Here is a 22,141-nt window from a genome sequence, read left to right as displayed (position 1 = left end):
AGATCGTTAACCCATCGACCTGTAGGCCTATATTTTGCAAACATAGGTTAAAATGCTATTCAATTTATACATAATATTAGCTTCATACAACTCCCAAAGACTTTTCTAGCCCTGCACTGTTTGTTTTCATTTTACACTGATGACGGTAGAATTGAAGGCATTGCCCTCCCCCTTTAAAAAAATTACTTACAACGAAGCTGTTAAACGCACTGTATTGCCAAGGCCACCCTGTCGCCGACTTTTATAAAGATATTTTTAAAATTAATTTTAAATTTATATCTCACCACTTATCAGACAAAAAACAGGACCATACTTTTAATGAGAAGAAATAGATTTTTTTAATTTTACACTGATTGCGGTAGAATTGAAGGCATTGCCCTCCCCCATGACATAATTTACTTACAACGAAGCTGTTAGAAGCAATGTATTGCCCCTCCCCCTTTCACATAATGTTCCAAATATATTGTTAAACTTAATTTGAAAATAATCTCCTTCACCGGCTCTCTGACAAATACAAGGCCCTTACTTTTAATGCGAAGAAATAGTTTGTTTTCATTTTACACTGATGGCGGTAGAATTGAAGGCATTGCCCTCCCCCTTTACATAATTTACTTACAACGAAGCTGTTAGAAGCAATGTATTGCCCCCTCCCCCTTTCACATAATGTTCTAAATATATTGTTAAACTTAATTTGAAAATAATCTCCTTCACCGGCTCTCTGACAAATACAATTCCCTTACTTTTAATGCGAAGAAATAGTTTGTTTTCATTTTACACTGATGGCGGTAGAATTGAAGGCATTTTCCTCCCCCTTTACATAATTTAATTACAAAGAAGCTGTTAGAAGCAATGTATTGCCCCCTCCCCCCTTTCACATAATGTTCTAAATATATTGTTAAACTTAATTTGAAAATAATCTCTTTCACCGGCTCTCTGACAAATACAAGGTTACGAAACTACAAGCTTAATATACAGCAATCTCTTTTTGCTTAAAACCGTTTTAATTTGTCGGAAAAACAAACCATATGGATGTGTGAAACCTTTTACAGGAAGTGCTCTAAAAAGGGTGACAGCTAATTTTAACCTCGCGTAGAGCATTATGTCAAAACCAGAGCGGCATTTTCATTAAAAATTGACAGAAGTCAATGGTCGCTTTTAGCTAGGATATAGAAGGAAGGAATTTAAAGAAATGGTATTTCTTTTTGCGAGAGTTTTGTTGTAAAACAGTGGGGGGGGGGGTTAGGTTTTGAGGGTAAAAGAAAATATTTTATGTATTTAATTTTGACGGAGAAACAGTTCCTTTTGACTTTGGCTGCCGCGCTCGTAAACACATAGGAAAAGGGGTGACAGCTAATTTTAACCTCGCGTAGAGCGTTATGTCAAAACCAGAGCGGCATTTTCATTAAAAATTTATAGAAGTCAATGGTCGCTTTTAGCTAGGACGTAGAAGGAAGGAATTGAACGAAATGGTATTTATTTTTGCGAGAATTTGGGATTGTAAAACAATGGAGGAAGGGTAAAAAGAATATATTTTATGTTTTACATTGATTATAAGGATGTTTGTATGGTTTGGGGGGGGGGGGGTTTGGGGTAAAGGAATATATTAACGTTTTAGCTGAATATACTGGAGGATGTCCAAGGAAAATAATTTTATTTGAAAATGTACTAAAACGGAACTTACACGGTAAATTGTAGTTGCCAAGGCTTCTAATTCATCAATATTATCCATTCTACATGTTTGCACTGTGTCAAAATACTTTCTGATAATTTAATCACATTGCATGCCCGTTATATACGAAATCTCAAGGGCTAATTGTTATGTATCGGGTAAAATTATATGTAAGCAGGCCTCTGATTGGTTGAGAAGGAGGATGTAACCGACTCGCTGATTGGCTGAGAAGGAAACATGTGATCTAACTGTTTCCGGGAAACTCATAACATTTGGCTTGAACAACAACATCAAATAAATCGACCTTGGAAAAAGAGGTCATTGACTCCATTAACCACGTGTTCTCCCTAATGACTCTATGCCCATATTTGGGGTGCTGTCACGATCAATAGGGTCACTTCTACTTTTGTATTATATTTTATTTTATATTTATATCATATTATATCTTTATATGACATAACTTATATTATATATTAATATATTTATAATATATATCGATCATGCAATTTGAAATTCCTTTGAACACTCTGATTTGAAAATTTTAACATGTAGACCTTTCAATTAAAATGTATATATGAAGGCCGTTTTATTTGGACATTTTGCATAATCGGACCATTGTACCGTGGACTGTACTTATTATTTCACTCCAGAGGAACATTTAGCCATTGTACCTTTTGCCCCTTCTCATTAAAATGGCTGCTTGAAATTTTGATCTGATGCCAAGTGGGGCTGGTAACAAATTGAAATTGGTGGCTCTCCTCTGTAGAGAAATCATGTATTCTTCTCTTACAGAGCAACACTAGTGCGATTTCTTATCGTTATAAGCTTGTTAAAAGTAAGATACTGGTATGTCGATAATGATAAGGCAAATGATAGATAGCGGCAAGTAATGGTAACGATAAGAGAGAGAAATGCAAACACATCTCCTGGTTTGAGGGTAATGAAAGGTAGATGAAATGCTCTATTAAAATTTTTGGTTAATTCCCCCCCCCCCACAAAAAAAGCAAAAATTGTTTGTATCTAGCATACTGAAACAAGAAGCAAAACAGAACTGTCCTAACTTTGAAAGGAAACTTAGAAATTTTCTTAGTGTCCATATAACCATAGAATAATTTAGAGCATAAAATTATTTCTTTGCTCCCTGGGATGGATAAATTTATGCCTCATCTAGATTTCTAGGGAGTGATTCTGGAAAAGTCAATCCGGAAATCCCAAATTCTAGTTGATTATTTCGTGTAAGTGATTCATTTTTCTCAAGCTCCATATTCAGATAAGGCATGGGCCCAGAAGTAGAACGAAGCCACACTATCTATGGTTGTAACTCATAAGAAAAGAGGTAGGGGCTCTGGAACCTTGTCATTTGTACACCAAAAATCAGAGATGGTCATACCTCAATCAGACTTGATAGAAAGAAAGAAAAAGTGTCCTAGTTCTGTATATAGGCTGTTAGAAAAAATATGACCTCTTTTGGGGACCTGGAAGAGTGAATTCCTTTGGGTTTTTATCTTTAAGCTCTTGCTACCATAATACCTAGTCTAAGGGGCTATTGGATCCTTCAAATCTGGTCAGAAGTAAGAGTAAAGGTCCTAGTGTTACCTTGTGGGCGTTTGTATTCATTCTAACCTCTGTGAGGAAGTGGGTATACACGTTTGTTGTTATGATCATATATATATCAGAACAGGACGCAAAGGGGGATCAGCCCCCCCTCATCTCTGAATAGATCCTTTGGCCTCCCCCTGATTTTTGATCTGCAATTATGCTCGTTGTTTACCCACTAGTGTTAATCTATAATTGGTCGGTAGTAGCCGTTTATTTTGCAGGAACTGTAGGTGTGTTTAAGGGAAGAGGCAGTGACACTAGGTGGAATTACCTTAAGTTGCATGATTTTGCTCTTTCTTTTTGGGCCTTTGGAGTCCCAATTATAATTTTTTATATGGGTGAATTAAGATAAAACCTTTGATTGTAAGCATAGCTGGGCAAAGATTACTGATAAGGACTGTCGTAGTAAATGGCTCCTACGGAACTTCACGTATTAAAGAAACCTAAGGCTAATCTTATCAAACGCTGAACTTTGTGTTACGAAGTGCAAGATAATTTCTTTTTTATGAATCTTTTGCGGTTTTAGTCTATTTGTCCAACGCTATTTTAAAGATATACTTTGAAAGTATAAGTTGCGTTCACAAATTCTTATTCGTAGATGTAAAACTTATTACTAACAGTTACTGCTACTGCTTTTAACAACACGGTGCAGCACCGAACCGCCCGAGGCCAATACAGCTCTGTACGCTCCTCCTCCACGTCAATTTATTCATAACCTCACTATTTACCTCCTCTCATTAAGTTTCAATTTCCTTTAAATACCTCCTTGTAATCTCTTCCTGCCCCATTTGGGGACCACCTGCTTTTCTTTAGGTCCAGATGAATGGCCAAAAAACACGACCTACGTAATCTGTCTGTCGTCACCCGTAAAATCTCATACATATCGAGATTAAGGTTTAAATTGTTCGCTCCAGAAAAAGATGTCAGGGGTCAATGATATCAACTGCAAGGATTTTTTCATAAGGTGGACCCTGAAACCCTCAATCGACCCTACCATAACGATTGTAATCCAAAGCAACGTGTCTACGGCCAGCAGGAAGAAAAAGAAGAATAACCAAACGAATACCTCGGCCGTATACAACATGGCATCCTCACCATTGAAAAAGGGAAAGAATTATACCATAGTAATTTCAGGTGATTCTTTGTTGCTGAGAGGAGTAGCTCATTCCATTTTTTATTTATATGCAATAGCTATTCTGTATATTGGTCGATTCTTTTCTCTTTTTTTTTTTAATTTATATGATATACAGGTGAACTGTGGTATACGTATTTTCGTGTTCGTTTATTTAAATAGCTATCGTAGCACTAAAATATGTACGTTAAATTATGCTACTTTTACAATCTCAAAAGAAATAGAAAATGACAAAAAAGGTCATTAAATGCGCTTATAAAATATGACACGAAGGAGTTTACAAATCTGTTCGTACGGCACATAACGGGTCGTAGTTTATTGTGATGCCTAGTAATTCTGCTGATCTGTGTAGATGGGGAAAAAATAGATAAGTGTTTCTCGTTTGCTAATAGCGTTTTCCCAAATTTATTATTAAATCATGTCTTCGAGCGAATAATGTGGGCAAATTCAAGAGCATTTTCGTAGTTCCTGAAGCGGGATCCAAGTATTATTTCAGTAGCACAGTTTTCGACGTCTTCTAGTTCTGCTGACATGTAAGCAATGTTTTGGGTTTGTAAACCCCAAACGGGACAGCAATACTCGAGGATAGGCCTGATGTAGGTTGTATATGCCAGTAAGAGTTGGCGATCAGAGAAGCCCAACCTGCGCATACTTGTTAAACTCGTGTTTGAGTAGTGACCTTTGCGTGCAGTATTGTCAACGTGCAGCTTGAATGAGCAATCATCTGTAAATGTTACACCTAGGGTTTTTGCAAAGAAAACAGCTGGAAACGTTAGGGTACATCTGGTGTTATAATATTCCGCGTGAGTGGATTGAATGGTAGAACTTTCGATTTTTGTTCATGCACTTGTAGGCCATTTGATTGACACTAAGTGATGAAGTCCTTATATAGAACTAGGGTATGGTAAGGCTCCCAAAAATAAAACAAAAATCTTTCGTTCTGTCCCCCTTTACAGAAAAAGTCTCCCGCGTATGCGTATATGATACATTTTTTTTTTTTTTCAGAGCTGTATGTTGTTAGCGACAAGAAAACTTACGCTGATCTTGGATTTCAAAAATTTGGCTATTTGAGCATGATTACAGCATTGTTTGCGAAAGTTGCTCGTGATGCTATGTCTAAGGTGAGCAGTTATTTCTGGTGGAAATTTTACACGGGGAGTGGGGTGGATTTCCTTGCGCGATTTGAAAAACTGTCAGAAATCAGTTAAAAAACAGTTTGTTTTCAACTGAAATTAAAGAGCAATATTCAAATGAAAACGAACAGAAATTATTCCGTATATTACGGGGGCTTCCTCTTCTTCAACCCTTGTTCTTCACGCTAAATTTTGACTTTTTGTTACCATTCTTTAAGAAAGACTGCTCTCGTTTTTGGAATAATTTCTGTTCGTTTAAGTTTCAATGTTGCTCCTGACTTTTAGTTGGAAAAACTTGTATTTTATTTAATATACGTTAAAAACTTAGAAAGGATCGGGAACTCATTTTTTAATTCAAGAGATCTTTATTAAAGGCATTTCTTAATGGCAGTTTTTGGTAGTATCTGACACCAAATTTGAAAAAGAGAAATGTTGTTGAAAAGTCAGCAGTTAAAAACATATGGCACCAAACTGCTGGAGAAGGTGTAGCTTTTCTATAAGGGTGTGATTGTCTTTGAGAAGGACACCGATCTCTTGATTTTCTGCCTTCTGCCGGAAGTGCAATGCGTGGTTAGGGGTAAATCATCCAACGCCTCCCTTGTTTTCCCCCCAGATTACGCCAGGTACCCATTTAGAGCTGAGTCAACTCTGACTGAGCTTACACAGTCACATCATTGACCCCGTTCCAAACCAAATAACCGGCAACACCAGGACTCGAGCCTCTGTCTTCGAGATTTCAGGTTTAGCTCGCTAACCGCTCGGCTAGGACGGCTCATGTCAAATGAAGAAGAAAAATGAAACACAAACGCTAGTGTTAAAATGAGTTGCCTAATGCTGCCAAATCGTTTGATAATCAACAGGTTGAAATGTGGAAATTGAAGTATTGAAATAAAATGAACTCTTTTACAATATCCTGTCAACCTACAAAGACTACACGAATGTATTATTAACTATTACATTATATACGCTGTTATATCTCAAATTATATATAAAAGTATGTTGTGCATATACATTTTAAGAAGAAATTGTTTCCTAGTTACTCAGCATGGGAAAATTTTCGTAATTAGTGTATTGTTTCTATTTATGTAGCGTTTATTTTAGTTTATGTAAATTAGAGCTTTTGTTTATGTTGAAAGCCTAGGGCTTTTAGAGCATTGAAGTTTTTATTATTATTATACTTAGTGTTATAGTGGGGGAAAGTGTCACCTGACAAAATTACTTACTACTAATACTGCTGCTAGTAACTCAGTGCAGTTTATTCTTTTTATGATAGATGCCTCCTTCTCCTTGCCACTAACGCACACAAATGATTTTTATGTAATGTAAGGGTTATGCTCTATATAGAACGGCTTATGCCTGGACACTAGAAGGACAGGGTAGGAACGACCCGCAAACAATGGTTATCAGGCTGACTATTAGTCATACTAAAAAAAAAATGGCCATATTACGTGCTACGGACTTTCTCTGTGTTTTTTTTTTGTGGATTTGTGATAGAATTAGTGTAGTTAGACGTTGTCGGAGCACTTTTCTTAGGGAGAGGGTGGTCTGAAAAGTGCATTTTTCATCATAAAGGGGGGAGGGGTTGATTTAAACTTGCCTTCACTAATGTTGTATAACTATACTTTAAATTTGTATTTCAATTACCTTGTATATGTGTTTCTTAATAACTTTATTTTAATATTTTACTAACTTTTGTTTTTGGGTTAGTAGCTATACTTTAGACGCATAATCCTACCTCATTTCGTCTTGTATTTCACAAGGTGTAGATGAATCTCTTATCGCGAATGGAGATGATTTTTTCAATCCCAGTTGAATGATACAGGCGTTTGAGAAAAAAAAAATCATTTTGAGTCGAGAATATTCAAAAATAAGTCTCAAATTTATTGCAGAAAAGTCAGAGGTCGTACTATTCAACAGGGGTCCAGTTTCTGAAGTATTGATCTAACTTGCAATTTGTAAATTCTTTTTTTTTTATTTACGTCATTTTGTTGAAGAATTAAAAAAAAAATAATGTACTTCAGCTTAAAAACATCAACCAGTTCGTGGTAACGAACTGTAAGTAAGGAGCGACCCGGCTCAATAGTAACCGAAACTCTAAAAAACGAAATTTTGATACCAACAAATACATCAAAAGAATCATTTTAATGTTGATATCAAATATATGAATTTCATAAAGTTTAGTCCTACCCATCAAAAGTTACGCGCCTGAGAAAATTTGCCTGATTTTCAAAAAAAGGGGGGAACACACCCTAAAAGCTATAGAACTTTAATTAAAATCACACTATCAGATTCAGCGTATCAAAGAACTCTACTGTAGGGGTTTCAAGCTCCTATCTGCAAAAATATGGATTTGTATTTTTTGCCAGAAGAAAGATCACGGATGCGTGTTTATTTATTTTTTTTTTCGAGGGGTGATCGTATCGACCCAGCCAGTGGTTCTATAATATCGTGGGAGGGCTCATTCGAACGGAAATTAAAAGTTCTAGTGCCCTTTTTAAGTGACCAAAAAAGGAGGGCAACTAAGCCCCCTCCCACGCTCATTTTTTCCCAAAGTCACCCGATAAAAATTTTGAGATATTCATTTTATTCAGCACGGTCAAAAATATAATAACTATGTATTTTATGATGACTTAATCCCCCAAAGTCCTCGGGGGGGGCTGAAAGTTATGAAACTTTCCCCAATGTTTACATATAGTATTGGTTATTGGGAAGTATACAGACGTTTTCAGAAGGGATATTTTTCGGGTGGGGGTGGGGGGGGGTCAGAGGAGGGGGTTACGGGGGAGAATCTTTCCATGGAGAATGTTTCTTTTGGGGAAGGGACATTTCTATGAAGGAGGCGCCGGATTTCCCAGCGTTATTTAAAAAACAATCAGAAATTAAACAAAAAAACACGTTTTTCAACTGAAAGTAAGGAGCAACATTAAAACTTAAAGCAAACAGAAATTATTACGTATATGAGGGATTTGCCCCCTAGTCAGTACCTCGCTCTTTATACTAAAGTTTTTTTTAGTACTTTCAAAAGAGCTATCTATTCTAATTAACCGGCCTTTGTGATTCAGGGGTTTGTGATTTGAACAAAATTCGAACTTTAGCGTAAAGAGCAAGGTATTGACTAGGGGGTGAACCCCCTAATATATGTATTAAAAATATATGAATATAGAAGTTCGCTACGTAAGTTAATGTGTAAGTTACGTGTATTTATTACTAATAAAAACGTCCGTAAATAAAATTAAATAACTTTCGAGAAAGCCATTTAGCCAAATAAAAGTAAAATTAATATACAAATTTTGTTTTAATTATTCATGTATGGTGAGCCAAAATCAAAACCTGCATTGATTCAAAAACGTTCAAAAATTAAATAAAAAGACACATTTTTTTAACTGAAAGTATGGAGCGACATTAAAACTTAAAACGAACAGAAATTATTCCGTATATGAAAGGGGCTGTCCCCTCCTCAACGCCTCCCTCTTTACGCTAAAGTTTGACTCTTTCTTTCAACTCTATTTTTTTTAAACAATAAAAAACTTTAGCGTAAAGAGCGAGGCGTTAAGGAGGGGACAGCCCCTTTCATATACGGAATAATTTCTGTTCGTTTTAAGTTTTAATGTCGCTCCATACTTTCAGTTAAAAAAATTTTTTTATTTAATTACAGAAAAAGGATGAGGCTTGAGACGGCATGGGGGGAGGGGGATCATGAAGAAATGAACCTTCAAATAGTAACTTTCACGGGTTATTTTTTTTAGCGTTCATTTCTTCATAATTACTTCCTCCGCCTGGGGCGGGGGGGGGGTCTCAACACTTTTTCTGTAATGTTTTTTTTATCCCATTTTTTGCTGATGAAATGTCGAAGTGCATTTTTTAGAATTCTCTTACGAAATGTGGTAAAAAAAAAACAATTTACATGTTAGGTAAACTTGTAGCTCTATTTACATATTATATGAAGGACAAATTATATGAATGACGAAAATAATATTGAGGGGAAAGAGCAGAAAATTTTGAATATTCGGCAAAATGCACTTTTGAAGCAATGAACACACATTCCCTGGAAACCCTCAATTGGCAGTGTTCACCTGGAACCAACATAATGACTTGTTGTTTGTTCGCACTTGCTACCTTAAAAAAAAGTAGGCCTAAAATATTCAAAATTTCCAAGAGAAAAAAAAATTACTCTCGCCTTCTTACGGATAACTTAGTTAAAAATTGATTCGTGTTCGATAAAGTGCTCTTATTTTACGACCGAAACTTGGAGTAGTTTTAAGAGGTGCGTTCAGAGGGTTTGGGGTAACTTCCTCTACTTGATCTATGTTTTACTATATTCAAAATCGGGGAAGGAAATTTTAATTTTGTTATTTTCACATAAATGGATATCCAATTTAAAGCAGTTCATACTTCTACACAGGGATGAGTGAATCCTCACACCAAGATAGGCCCTAAAGATCGGTCCTAGATGGGATGCCTCCCTTATTGTGGTGACATAAGGGGTTGTTCAATCCAAAACAGTCGTACCTGCACAATAGGCAATAAATATTAACCAAGAACCAAAGCAATTGATCCTTTTTCTTTCTTCCTTTTTTTTTGCAGATTCGTGCACTAGCAGTTTTGTCATAAGCCAGCGCAAAAGATTGTATTTGTCTTTTTGTGTGTATTTGTGTGTATGTGTGTACTTAAATGACTATAAAAAGTTTACCATTTAACATGAGTGCCAATTCAAATTTAAACAAATTTGAAATAAAGTCGAAACAACAAGACAAGCATAAATTCACAGCTCTTTGTCAAATGTTGACTAGGAACGATAACAAAAATACGATATTTAGAAGATCTTAATTAGAAGACATACTCACAGAACCGTTCAAAGGGGGGGGGGGGTGAGCGGTGCAAGCTTCCCTGGACACTGTGGCTTGGGAGGGGCGCCCACTTTGAACAGCTTTTTTTGCTCATATTTGAGTCGGGAGGGGGGCATACATATTAGTAATTTAAATCAAAAGTCAGGTTAAAGCTAAAAGCGCTTTCAGTAGGTTTCCACAATATTCTAAATAAAGTCATGGTAGTAAAGAGCGAACCACGGCCCACAGTAACTAAAAGCTTAAAGGTGCAATAAAAAAAAACTTAAGTGAGAAAAATTGTCATTTGTAGCTTATTCAAGAATGATTATTATTATTCTGATTATTCTTAATAATAAAATGTTAGGCTATTTTGAAAACAAATTTATAGGAATTTTTTGAAAAGAACTCAAATCCCTCGAAAGTGGCGTCGGATCAAAATGAAAAGTACACTATTGGAATTGCCAATGTCAAAAACCCTTCACAGGAAACTTACAGCTCCCCACCCTGAACAACAAGGAAATTCCTTTTTTTGAAGGGGTAGCGATGATGTGTCCTCTTTCTTGTCTTCTGTATTTTTCTCGTCGTTATCAGGGTACTGGATCATCATAGAGAGCTATTCAACAGCTCATTTAAAAGCGAATTTTTATATCTAATTGTTTTTTTTTTATAAATTCGACTTGATAACGTAATCTTGAAGTGCCGTATGACACCAAAAAAGTATAGACTGGGAAGAATGAAAAATGTACTATCACAATCTCCATGGTTGAAATCTTTCATCCTGGGGTTTATAACCCCTCCTCTTCTATATTCGCCCCTGCCAACCCCAAAATATCATTTTGGGATGTTTTTCCTTTTTTTATGAAATGGCCAAAAAAGGCTTGGTACAATCCCTTTATATGGGCCTCTCTAAAGAAGTCCAACAAGAGGATGCTACTGTCAAACGGGAGAGACGCAATAGTAGAGATCTATGTTATACTTTGAGCCGATTATGTTCCTTCCTGTGCTATTTGGGTACTTTACGTTCCTTGGCGTCTTTCCAGAGCATGTACTTATGGATTTGGGTGGATTATGTTCCTTCCTATACTATTATAAGGGCTTATGTTCCTTCCTATGCTATTCTAAGGGCTTATGTGCTCTCCCATGCTATTCTATAGCGCTATGTTCCTTCCTATGTTATTCTAAGGGTTTATGTTCCCTCCCATGCTATTATAAGGGCTTATTTACCCCCCCCCATGCAATTCTAGGAGCTATGTTCCTTCCTATACTATTCTAAGGGCTTATGTTACTTTCTATGCTATTATAAGAGGTTATGTTCCTTCCAATGCTATTATAAGGGCTTATATTTCCTTCCATGCTATTCTAGGAGCTTATGTTCCCTCCTATGTTATTCTAAGGGCTTATGTTCCTTCCCATGCTATTCTAAGGGTTGCTTTACGGGGTTTAAAACACTTGGTCGCCGGTTTCCGTTTTGTTTTTCTTAACTAGGTGCCCATTAAAAACAAAATTTTTGTGTAAATAAAGATTTTAATTTTTAAATTAAAAGAGCTTTTCTGTGTTATAGAGAATCGGTTTCCAGTTTTCGTGTTTTTTTTCTTTACTTGGTGACAATTAGAAACAAAATTTTGTGTTAAATAAGTAGTTCTTGTATCTTTTAAAAGAGCTTTACGGGGTTTGAGAGACTCAGTTGCCTGATTCCGTGTGGTTTTTCTTTTCTTTGTGCCCATTAAAAACGAAATTTTTGTGTTAAATAAGTAGTTTTTGTATCTTTTAAAAGAGCTTTAAGGGGTTTGAGAGACTCGGTTGCTCATTCGTTGAAATGCAAGAGTTGGAATATTTCAGTAGTGTTTTGTCATGGTTTACCTTGTCACAGTTACATTCTCTTAATTTTTCAAAGTTCATTTTGTATTTCTTTCGTTGAAATGCAAGAGTTGGAATATTTCAGTAATCTTTTGTTAAGCTTTACCTTGTCACAGTTACATTCTCTTAATTTTTAAAAGTTTATTTTGGATTTCTATAGTTGAAATGCCAAAGTTGGACTATTTCAGTAGTGTTTTTTCGTGGTTTACCTTGTCAAAGTTACATTCTCTTGATTTTTCGAAGTTCATTTTGGATTTCTTTCCTTGAATTGCAAGAGCTGGAATATTTCAGTAGTGTTTCGTTGAGCTTTACCTTGTCACAGTTACATTCTCTTGATTTTTCGAAGTTAATTTTGGATTTCTTTCGTAGAAATGCTAGAGTTGAAATACATCAGTACTGTTTTGTTGTGCTTTAACTTTGTCAAAGTTAAGTTCTCTTCATTTTTCAAAGTTCATTTTGGATTTTAGCCGTGAAATGCAAGAGTTGGAATATTTCATTAGTTTTTTGTCATTGTTTACCGTGTCAAAGCTCCATTAACTTTATTTTTCAAAGTTCCTTTTGAATTTTTTTTCGTGAGATGCAAGAGTTGGAATATTTCAGTAGTGTTTTGTCGTGGTCTACCTTGTCACAGTTACATTCTCTTAATTTTTCAAAGTTCATTTTGGATTTCTATTCTTGAAATGCAAGAGTTGGAATATTTCAGTAGTGTTTTGTCGTGGTTTACCTTTGCACAGCTACATTCCCTTGATATTTAAAAGTTCATTTTGGATTTCTTTTTCTTGAAATGTAAGAGTTAGAATATATCAGTAGTGTTTTGTCGTGGTTTACCTTTTCACAGCTAAATTCTCTTGATTTTTCAAAAGTCTTTTTTTAATTACTATCTTTGATATGAAAAAGATGAGATATTTAAATAGTGATTTGTTATAATTTACCATGTCACAGTTAACTTCCCTTAATTTTTCAAAGTTCATTTTGAATTACTTACGTTGAAATGCAAGAGTTGGAATATTTCAGTAGTGTTTCTTCATGGTTTACCTTGTCACAGTTACATTCTCTTAATTTTTCAAAGTTCATTTGAATTTCTTTCGTTGGACTGCAAGACTTGGAATATTTCGGTAGTGTTTTGTTTTGGCTTACCTTGTTACCGTTACATGTTCTTAATATTTCAGAGTTTATTTTGGATTTTATTCACTGTAATTCAAGAGCTTGAATATTTCAGTTGCTTCTCTTTGTGCTTTAGACTTTCCCAATTTAATTTTCTTGATTTTTTAAATTTCATTTTTTATTTCTTTCCTTGAAATGCAAGTATTGAAATATTACAGTAGTGTTTTGTTGTTATTTACCTGGTTACAGTTACATTCTCGTGATTTTTCAGAGTTCATTTTTAATTGTTGTCGTTGAAATTCAAGAGTTAGACTATTTCAGTAGCGTTTTTTCATTGTTTAAATTATCAAAGATAAGTTCACTTTACTTTTCAAAGTTCCCTTTGAATTTATTTCTTGTAAAGCAAGAGATGTAAAATTTAATTAGTGTTTTGTAGTGGTTTAACTTCTAACAGCTACATTTTCGTGATTTTTAAAAGTTCATTTTGTATTTCTTTCCTTGAAATGCAAGAGTTGGAATATTTCAGTTGTGTTTTGTCGTGGTTTACATTGTCACAGCTACATTCTCTTGATTTTTCAAAGTTCATTTTGAATTTCCTTCGTGAAATGCAAGAGTTGGAATATTTCAGTAGGGTATTGTCGTTGTTTACCTTGTCACAGTTAAATTCTCTTTATTTTTCAAAGGTCACTTTGTATTTCTTTCGTTAAAATGCAAGAGTTGGAATATTTCAGTTGTGTTTTGTCATGGTTTAGCTTCTCACAGCTACATTCTGTTGATTTTTTAAAGTTCATTTTGAATTTTTTTTGTTTAAAGGCAAGAGATGGAATATTTCAGTAGAGTATTGTCATGATTTACCATCTAGTAATTAAATTATTTTGATTTTTCACTGTTCTTTTTAGATTTCTTTCGTTGAATGCAAGAATTGGAATATTTTAGAAGTGTCCTGTTGGGCTTTACCTTTTCGAAGTTAAATTCTTGTAATTTTTCGAACTTCAATTTGTATTTCTTTCTTTTAAATGCAATAGTTAGAAATTTTTAGTAGTGTCGTGTATTGTTTTACCTTATAAAAGTTACAGTCTGTTTATTTTCGAAAATTCATTTTGGATTTCTTTCGTTGAAATGCAAGAGTTGGAATATTTCAGTAGTGGCTTATTGTGCTTTACCTTGTCACAGTTACATTCTGTTGATTTTTCAAAGTTCCTTTTGAACTTCTTTCTTGAAATGCGAGAGTTCGAGTATTTTAGTTGTGTTTTTTTATGCTTTACCTTGTCATAGTTACATTCTCTTGATTTTTCAAAGTTCATTTAGAATTTCTTTCGTGAAATGCAAGAGTTAGAATATTTCAGTAGTGTTTTGTCATTGTTTACCTTGTCAGAGTTACATTCGCTTAATTTTTCAAAGTTTATTTTGGATTTCTTTTATTGAAATGCAAGAGTTGGAATATTTCAGTAGTGTTTTGTTGTGGTTTACCTTGTCAGAGTTACATTCTTTTGATTTTTCAATGATCATTTTGGATTTCTTTCGTTGAAATGCATGAGTGGGTCTATTTCAGTAGTGTTTTGTGGTGGTTTGCATTGTAACAGTTACATTTTCTTGATTTTTCAAAGTTCATTTTGGAATTCTTTCATTGAAATGCAAGAGTTGGAATATTTCAGTAGTGTCTTGTCGTGTTTTACCTTGTCACAGTTACATTCTCTTAATTTTTCAAAGTTCATTTTGAATTTCTTTCGTTGAAATGCAAGACTTTGAATATTTCAGTAGTGGCTTATTGTGCTTTACCTTGTCACAGTTACATTCTCTTGATTTTTCAAAGTTAATTTGGGATTTTTTTCGTTCAAAACCAAGAGTTGTATTATTTTAATAGTGTCTTGTCATGATTTTACTTGTCATAGCTACATTCTCTTGATTTTTCAAAGTTAATTTTGAACTTCTGTCGTTGAAATGCAAGAGTTGGAATATTTCAGTAGTGTTTTGTTGTGCTTTACATTGTCACAATTACATTCTCCTGATTTTTCAAAGTTTATTTTGAATTTCTTTCGCGAAATGCAAGAGTTGGAATATTTCATTAGTGTTTTGTCGTAGTTTACCTTGTCACAGTTACATTCTCTTGATTTTTTAAAGTTCATTTTTGGATTTCTTTCATTAAAATGCAAGAGTTGGAATATTTCAATAGTGTCTTGTCGTGGTTTACCATGCCAATGTTATATTCTAATGATATTTCAAAGTTTGTTTGCAATTTATGTCATTAAAATGCAAATGTTATAATATTTCAATTGTGTTTTGTTGTGTTTTGCCGTTACACACTTACATTCTTTACAATTTTTAAAGTTATCTTCGGATTACTCTTGTAGGAATTCAAGAGCTTGAATTCTTCAGTACTGTTCTGTTGTACTTTCCCTTGCCACATTTATATTTTCTTGATTTTACAAAGTTCATTTTGGATTCATTTAGTTGAAATTCAAGAGTTAGAATATTTCAGTAGTGTTCTGTTGTGCTTTAACATGTCATCGTTGCATTTTTGTTATTTTTCAAAGTTCATTTTGAGTTTCTTTCATCGAAGTGGAAGAGTTGGATTATTTCAGTAGTGTCTTGTCTTGGTTTACCATGTCACAGTTACATTATCTTAATTTTTCAAAGTTCATTTTGAATTTCTTTTTTTGAAATGCAAGAGTTAGAATATTTCAGTAGTGTTTTGACTTGGTTGACCTTGTCAAACTTATATTCTTTTGATTTTTCAAAGTTTAATTTGGATTTTTTTCATTGAAATGAAAGAGTTGGAATATTTCAGTAATGTAGTGTTTTGTCGTTGTTTACCTTGTCATAGTTACATTCTATTGATTTTTAAAAATTCATTTTGGATTTCTGTCGTTGAAATGCAAGAGTTGGAATATTTCAGTAGTGTTTTTTGTCGTGGTGTACCTTGTCATATTCACACTTTTTTTATTTTTCAAATTTCTTCTGTGTTGTCGGCCGTGCTAAGCTACAGATGGAATAATTTATTTTTGATTTAGTATGGTTTGAAGTGTCAGTGCTCCATTCTTTTAATGTTTTGGAACTCTCTTTGGATCTCTTTAAAGTTAGTGCTGCACGAGTAATGTTTCAGTAATATCTCGTAATGGTTTAGCGTATCACAGTTAAACTCTCTTGATTTTTCAAAGTTCTTTATGGATTTCGTTCGTAGAAATGTGTTTTGTTGTGCTTTACCTTGTCACAGTTACATTCTCCAGATTTTTCAAAGTTCATTATGGATTTCTTTCGTTGAACTGTAAGAATTTGAATATTTAAGTAGTATTTTGCTGAGCTTTACCTTGTCACAGTTACATTCTCTTGATTTTTCAAAGTTCATTTTGGATTCCTTTCGTGAAATGCAAGAGTTGGAATATTTCAGTAATGTTTTGTCGTGCCGCCGAAGGGGGTCATTAAATAGTGGAATTTATGAAGAAACTAACTCTTGCATTTCAATGAATGAAACCCAAAATGAACTTTTAAAAATCAAGAGAATGTCACTGTGACAATGTAAACCATGACAACATACTACAGAAATATTCAAACTCATGCATTTCAATGAAAGAAATCCAAAATGAACTTTGAAAAATCAAGAGAATCTAACCTTGACAAGAATAACTACGACGAAACACAACTAAAATATTTCAATTCTATCATTTCACGAAAGAAATTCAAAATGAAATTTCAAAAATCAAGAGAATTTAACTGTGACATGGCAAACCACGACAAAACACTACTGAAATATTCCAACTCTTGCATTTCACGAAAGGAATCCAAAATAAACTTTGTAAAATCAAAAGAGTGTAACTGTGACAAGATAAAGCACGGCAAAACACTACTAAAATATTCCAACTCTTGCATTACAATGAAAGAAATCCAAAATGAACTTTGAAAAATCAAGAGAATGTAACTGTGACAAGGTAAAGCACAACAAAACATATTTCAACGAAAGAAATCCACAAAGAACTTTGAAAAATCAAGAGAATGTAACTATGACAAGGTAAACCACGACAAGACACTACTGAAATATTCCAACTCTTGTATTTCAATGAAAGAAATACAAAATAAACTTTGAAAAATGAAGAAAATCTAACTGTGACAAGGTAAATCATGACAAAACGCTACAAATATTCCAACTCTTGCATTTCAACGAAAGAAATTCAAATGAACTTTAAAGAATTTAGAAAATGTAACTGTGACAAGATAAACCATGACGACACACTACTGAAATATCCCAACTCCTGCATTTCACGAAAGAAATTCAAAATGAACTTTGGAAAATCAAGAGAATGTAACTGTGATAAGGTAAACCACGACAAAACACTACTGAAATATTCCAACTCTTGCATTTAAACGATATGAATTCACTTTGAACTTTGAAAAAATTAAGAAAATGTATATTTGACATTTTAATGTAGGAAAAACCACTTATGAACTTTTCCAAATGTTGAATTTCAAAAAAGAAATTCAAAAGTCGCTTTTAAAAATCAAGCGAGTTTAACTGTGAGTAGGAAAACCCTTACCAAACACTACTGAAATATTCCCACTCTTGCATTGTATCGACAAAAATTCAAAGGAAACTTTGAAAAAGCAAGATAATGTAACTGTGTAAAGGTAAACCACGACAAAACACTACTGAAATATTCCAACTCTTGCATTTCAACGAAAGAAATTCAAAATGAACTTTGAAAAATTAAGATAATTTAACAGTGACAATGTAAACCACGACAGGACACTACTGAAATAGTCCAACTCTTGCATTCAAGGAAAAAAATCCAAAATTAACTGTTAAAACTAAAGGTACTGAAATTGTGACACGGTAAACCATAACAAAACACTACTGAAATATTCTAACTCTTGCATTTCAACTAAAGAAATACAAAATGAACTTTGAAAAATTAAGAGAGTTTAAATGTGACAAGTAAAACCACGACTAAACACTACTGAAATATTACAAAACTTGCATATCAAGGAAAGAAATTCAAAATGACCTTTGAAAAATCAAGAGAATGTAGCTGTGACAAGGTAAACCACGACATAACACTACTGAAATATTCCAACTATTGCATTTCAAGGAAAGAAATCCAAAATGAACTTTGAAAAATTAAGAGGATGTAACTGTGACAAGGTAAACCACGACAAAACACTACTGAAATATTCCAACTCTTGAATGTCCCAAAAGATATTCAAAAGGAACTTTAAAAAATCAAGAGAATGTAACTTTGAAATGGTAAACCAGGACAAAACACTACTGAAATATTCCAACTCTTGCATTTCAAGGAAAGAAATCCAAAATGAACTTTGAAAAATTAAGAGAATGTATCTGTGACAATGTAAACCACGACAAAACACTACTGAACTATTCCAACTCTTGCATTTCACGAAAGAAATTCAAAGGAACTTTGAAAAGTCAAGATAATGGAACTTTGACATGGTAAACCACGAAAAAAAAATACTGAAATATTCCAACTCTTGAATTTCACGAAAAAAATTCAAAATCAACTTTGAAAAATTAAGAGAATTTAACTATAACGAGGTAAAGCACAACAGAACACAACTGAAATATTCGAACTATTGCGTTTCAAGGAAAGAAATCCAAAATTAACTTTGAAAAATCAAGAGAATCTAACTGTGACAAGGTAAATCATAACAAAACACTACAAATATTCCAACTCTTGCATTTCAACGAAAGAAATTCAAATGAACTTTGAAAAATTAAGAGAATGTAGCTGTGACAAGGTAAACCATGACGAACCACTACTGAAATATTCCAAATCTTGCATTTCAACGAAAGAAATTCAAAATGAACTTTGAAAAATCAAGAGAATGTAGCTGTGACAAGGTAAACCACGACAAAACACTACTGAAATATTCCAACTCTTGCATTTCAAGAAAAGAAATACAATGGAAATTTTGAAAAATTAAGAAAATGTATCTTTTACAATGTAATACACAACAAACAAATACTTAACTTTTCCAAAAGTTGCGTTTCACTAAATAAATTCAAAGGTCGCTTTAAAAAATAAAGCTACTTGAGCTGTGAGTCTGAAAACCCCGACCAAACACGACTGAAATATCCCAACTCTTGCATTTTATCGACAGAAATCCAAGATGAAATTTGAAAAATCAAGATAATGTACCTGTAACAAGGTAAACTATGACAAAACACTTCTTAAATATTCCAAATCTTGCATTTCAACGAAAGAAATTAAAAATGAAATTTTAAAAATTAAGATAATGTAACAGTGACAAGGTAAATCACAACAAGACACTACTTAAATATTCCAACTCTTGCATTTAAACGAAAAAAATTAAAAATAAAATTTGAAAAATGAAGAAAATGTAACTGTGACAAGGTAAATCATAACAAAACACTACTGAAATATTCCAACTCTTGAATTTCAATGAAAGAAATTCAAAATGAACTTTGAAATATTAAGAGAATGTAACTGTGACAAGGTAAACCATGACGAAACACTACTGAAATATTCCAAAACTTGCATTTCAACGAATGAAATGCAAAATGAACTTTAAAAAATCAAGTTAATTTAGCTGTGAGAATGTAAAAGATTACATAACACTACTTAAATATTACAAATCTTATATTTCAAGGACAGAAATTCAAAATTAACTTTTAAAAATTAAGAGAATGTAACTGTTACAAGGTAAGCCACGAAAAAACACTACTTAAATATTCCAACTATTGAATTTTCCAAAATATATTCAAAAGGAAATTTAAAAAATCAAGCGAATGTAACTATGACAAGGTAAACCACGACAAAACACTACAGAAATATTCCAACTCTTGCATATCAAGGAAAGAAATCAAAAATGCAATTTGAAATATTAAGAGAATGTATCTGTGACAATGTAAACCACGACAAAACACTACTGAACTATTCCAACTCTTGCATTTCACGAAAAAAATTCAAAAGGAACTTTGAAAAATCATGAGAATGTAACTTTTACAACTTAAACCACGACAAACCACTATTGAAATAATCCAACTCTTGAATTTCAACTAAAGAATTTCAAAATGAAAATGGAAAATCCAAGATCAAGCATTAGTGACAATGTAAAGCACGACAAAACACTAGTGTTATATTTCAAAATTTGCATTTCAATGAAAAAGATCACAAAAGAAATATGAACAATGAATAAAGTGAAACAGAGACAAGGTATAGCACAACAAGACACTACTGAAATATTCCAACTCTTGCATTTCAACGAAAGAAATCCAAAATGAACTTTGAAAAATCAAGAGAATGTAACTGTGACAAGGTAAACCACGACAAAACACTACTGAAATATTCCAACTCTTGCATTTCAAGGAAAGAAATCCAAAATGAACTTTGAAAAATCAAGAGAATGTAACTGTGAGAAGGTAAAGCACAACAAAACAGTACTTAAATATTCCAACTCTTGCATTTCAACGAAAGAAATTCAAAATGAACTTTAAAAAATTAAGACAATGTAACTGTGACAAGGTAAACAATGACAAAACACTACTGAAATATTCCAACTCTTACATTTCAACGAAAGAGCAACCGAGTCTCTCAAACCCCTTAAAGCTCTTTTAAAAGATACAAAAACTAATTATTTAACACAAAAATTTCGTTTTTAATGGGCACCAAGAAAAGAAAAACCACACGGAATCAGGCAACAGAGTCTCTCAAACCCAGTAAAGCTCTTCTAAAAGATACAAGAACTACTTAATTAAAAAAAAATTTCGTTTTTAATGGGCACCAATTAAATAAAGATCACACGGAATCAGGCAACAAATTCTCACAAACCCTTTAAATCCAATTTAAAGTATAAAATAACGACTAATTTAAGAAAAAAATTTGTTTTTACTTTTAACTATGTAAATAAAAAACGCACGGAATCAGGCAACAGAGTATCTCAAACCTCGTAAAGAAACCCTTAGAATAGCATGGGAGGGAACATAAGCTCTTATAATAGCATGGGAGGGAACATAAACACTTATAATAGCATGGGAAGGAACATAAACCCTTAGAATAGCATGGGAGGGAACATAAACCCTTATAATAGCATAGGAAGGAACATAAGCCCTTATAATAGTATAGGAAGGAACATAAGCTCCTAGAATTGTATGGGGGGACATAAGCCCTTAAAATAGCATGGGAGGGAACATAAACCCTTAGAATAACATAGGAAGGAACATAGCGCTATAGAATAGCTTGGGAGGGAACATAAGCCCTTAGAATAGCATAGGAAGGAACATAAGCCCTTATAATAGTATAGGAAGGAACATAATCCACCCAAATCCATAAGTACATGCTCTGGAAAGACGCCAAGGAACGTAAAGTACCCAAATAGCACAGGAAGGAACATAGTCGGCTAGAATAGCACAGGAAGGAACATAATCGGCTCAAAGTATAACATAGATCTCTACTCGCAATGAAAAACCCATTTTTACGAGATGATTCAATACACTGCTGTAGAGAAATACATTGTATAGCGTGGTTTTAAGCTATTTAAAGTGTTGTTTTTTGGAGTTTGGGGGGAGGAAGGTACCTAGGTTAGGTTACGTATTTAATATATGCTATGCTTCGCCCCCCCACACCCCCTAATGTGCAAATATGTAGCCCAAATTTGTTTCTAAACCATTATATAGTCATCCTATTTTATTTTATTTCATTAGCATTAACCAAACTTGACTTTTTAGAAAGGCCCATATAAAGGAATTGTACCAAAGGCCTTTTCCAATGGAAAGACTCCGAAAAAGAAATTTTTCAAAATCTAGGCGGGGACAAGAATTGGGGAGTGCGGACGCCACCACCAGCCTCAATTG

General features: G+C 33.6%; 2 protein-coding genes across 2 annotated transcripts in view; one reads left to right on the top strand and one right to left on the bottom strand.

The window, feature by feature from the left end:
• Window positions 1–4,056, bottom strand: part of LOC148954219 (uncharacterized) — a 76,354-nt gene extending 72,298 nt beyond the window's left edge. Inside the window, exon 1 of the mRNA XM_089086200.1 lies at window positions 4,031–4,056. Coding sequence (XP_088942326.1) covers window positions 4,031–4,056 — 26 coding nt within the window. The remainder of the gene's footprint in view (window positions 1–4,030) is intronic.
• LOC148954218 (prostamide/prostaglandin F synthase-like) overlaps window positions 1–22,141 on the top strand; it is a 516,813-nt gene that overhangs the window by 483,543 nt on the left and 11,129 nt on the right. The window contains exon 3 of the mRNA XM_089086067.1: window positions 5,406–5,521. Within this exon, the coding sequence (XP_088942193.1) occupies window positions 5,474–5,521 (48 nt within the window). The 5' untranslated portion in view covers window positions 5,406–5,473. The remainder of the gene's footprint in view (window positions 1–5,405; window positions 5,522–22,141) is intronic.

The sequence above is a fragment of the Artemia sp. Qi Xiang Cuo genome, chromosome 3, assembly GCF_049724085.1.
Source record: "Artemia sp. Qi Xiang Cuo chromosome 3, ASM4972408v1, whole genome shotgun sequence".
NCBI lineage: Eukaryota > Metazoa > Arthropoda > Branchiopoda > Anostraca > Artemiidae > Artemia > Artemia sp. Qi Xiang Cuo.
Note: the sequence above shows the minus strand (reverse complement) of the source record. Positions and strands in the feature narration are given on the sequence as shown.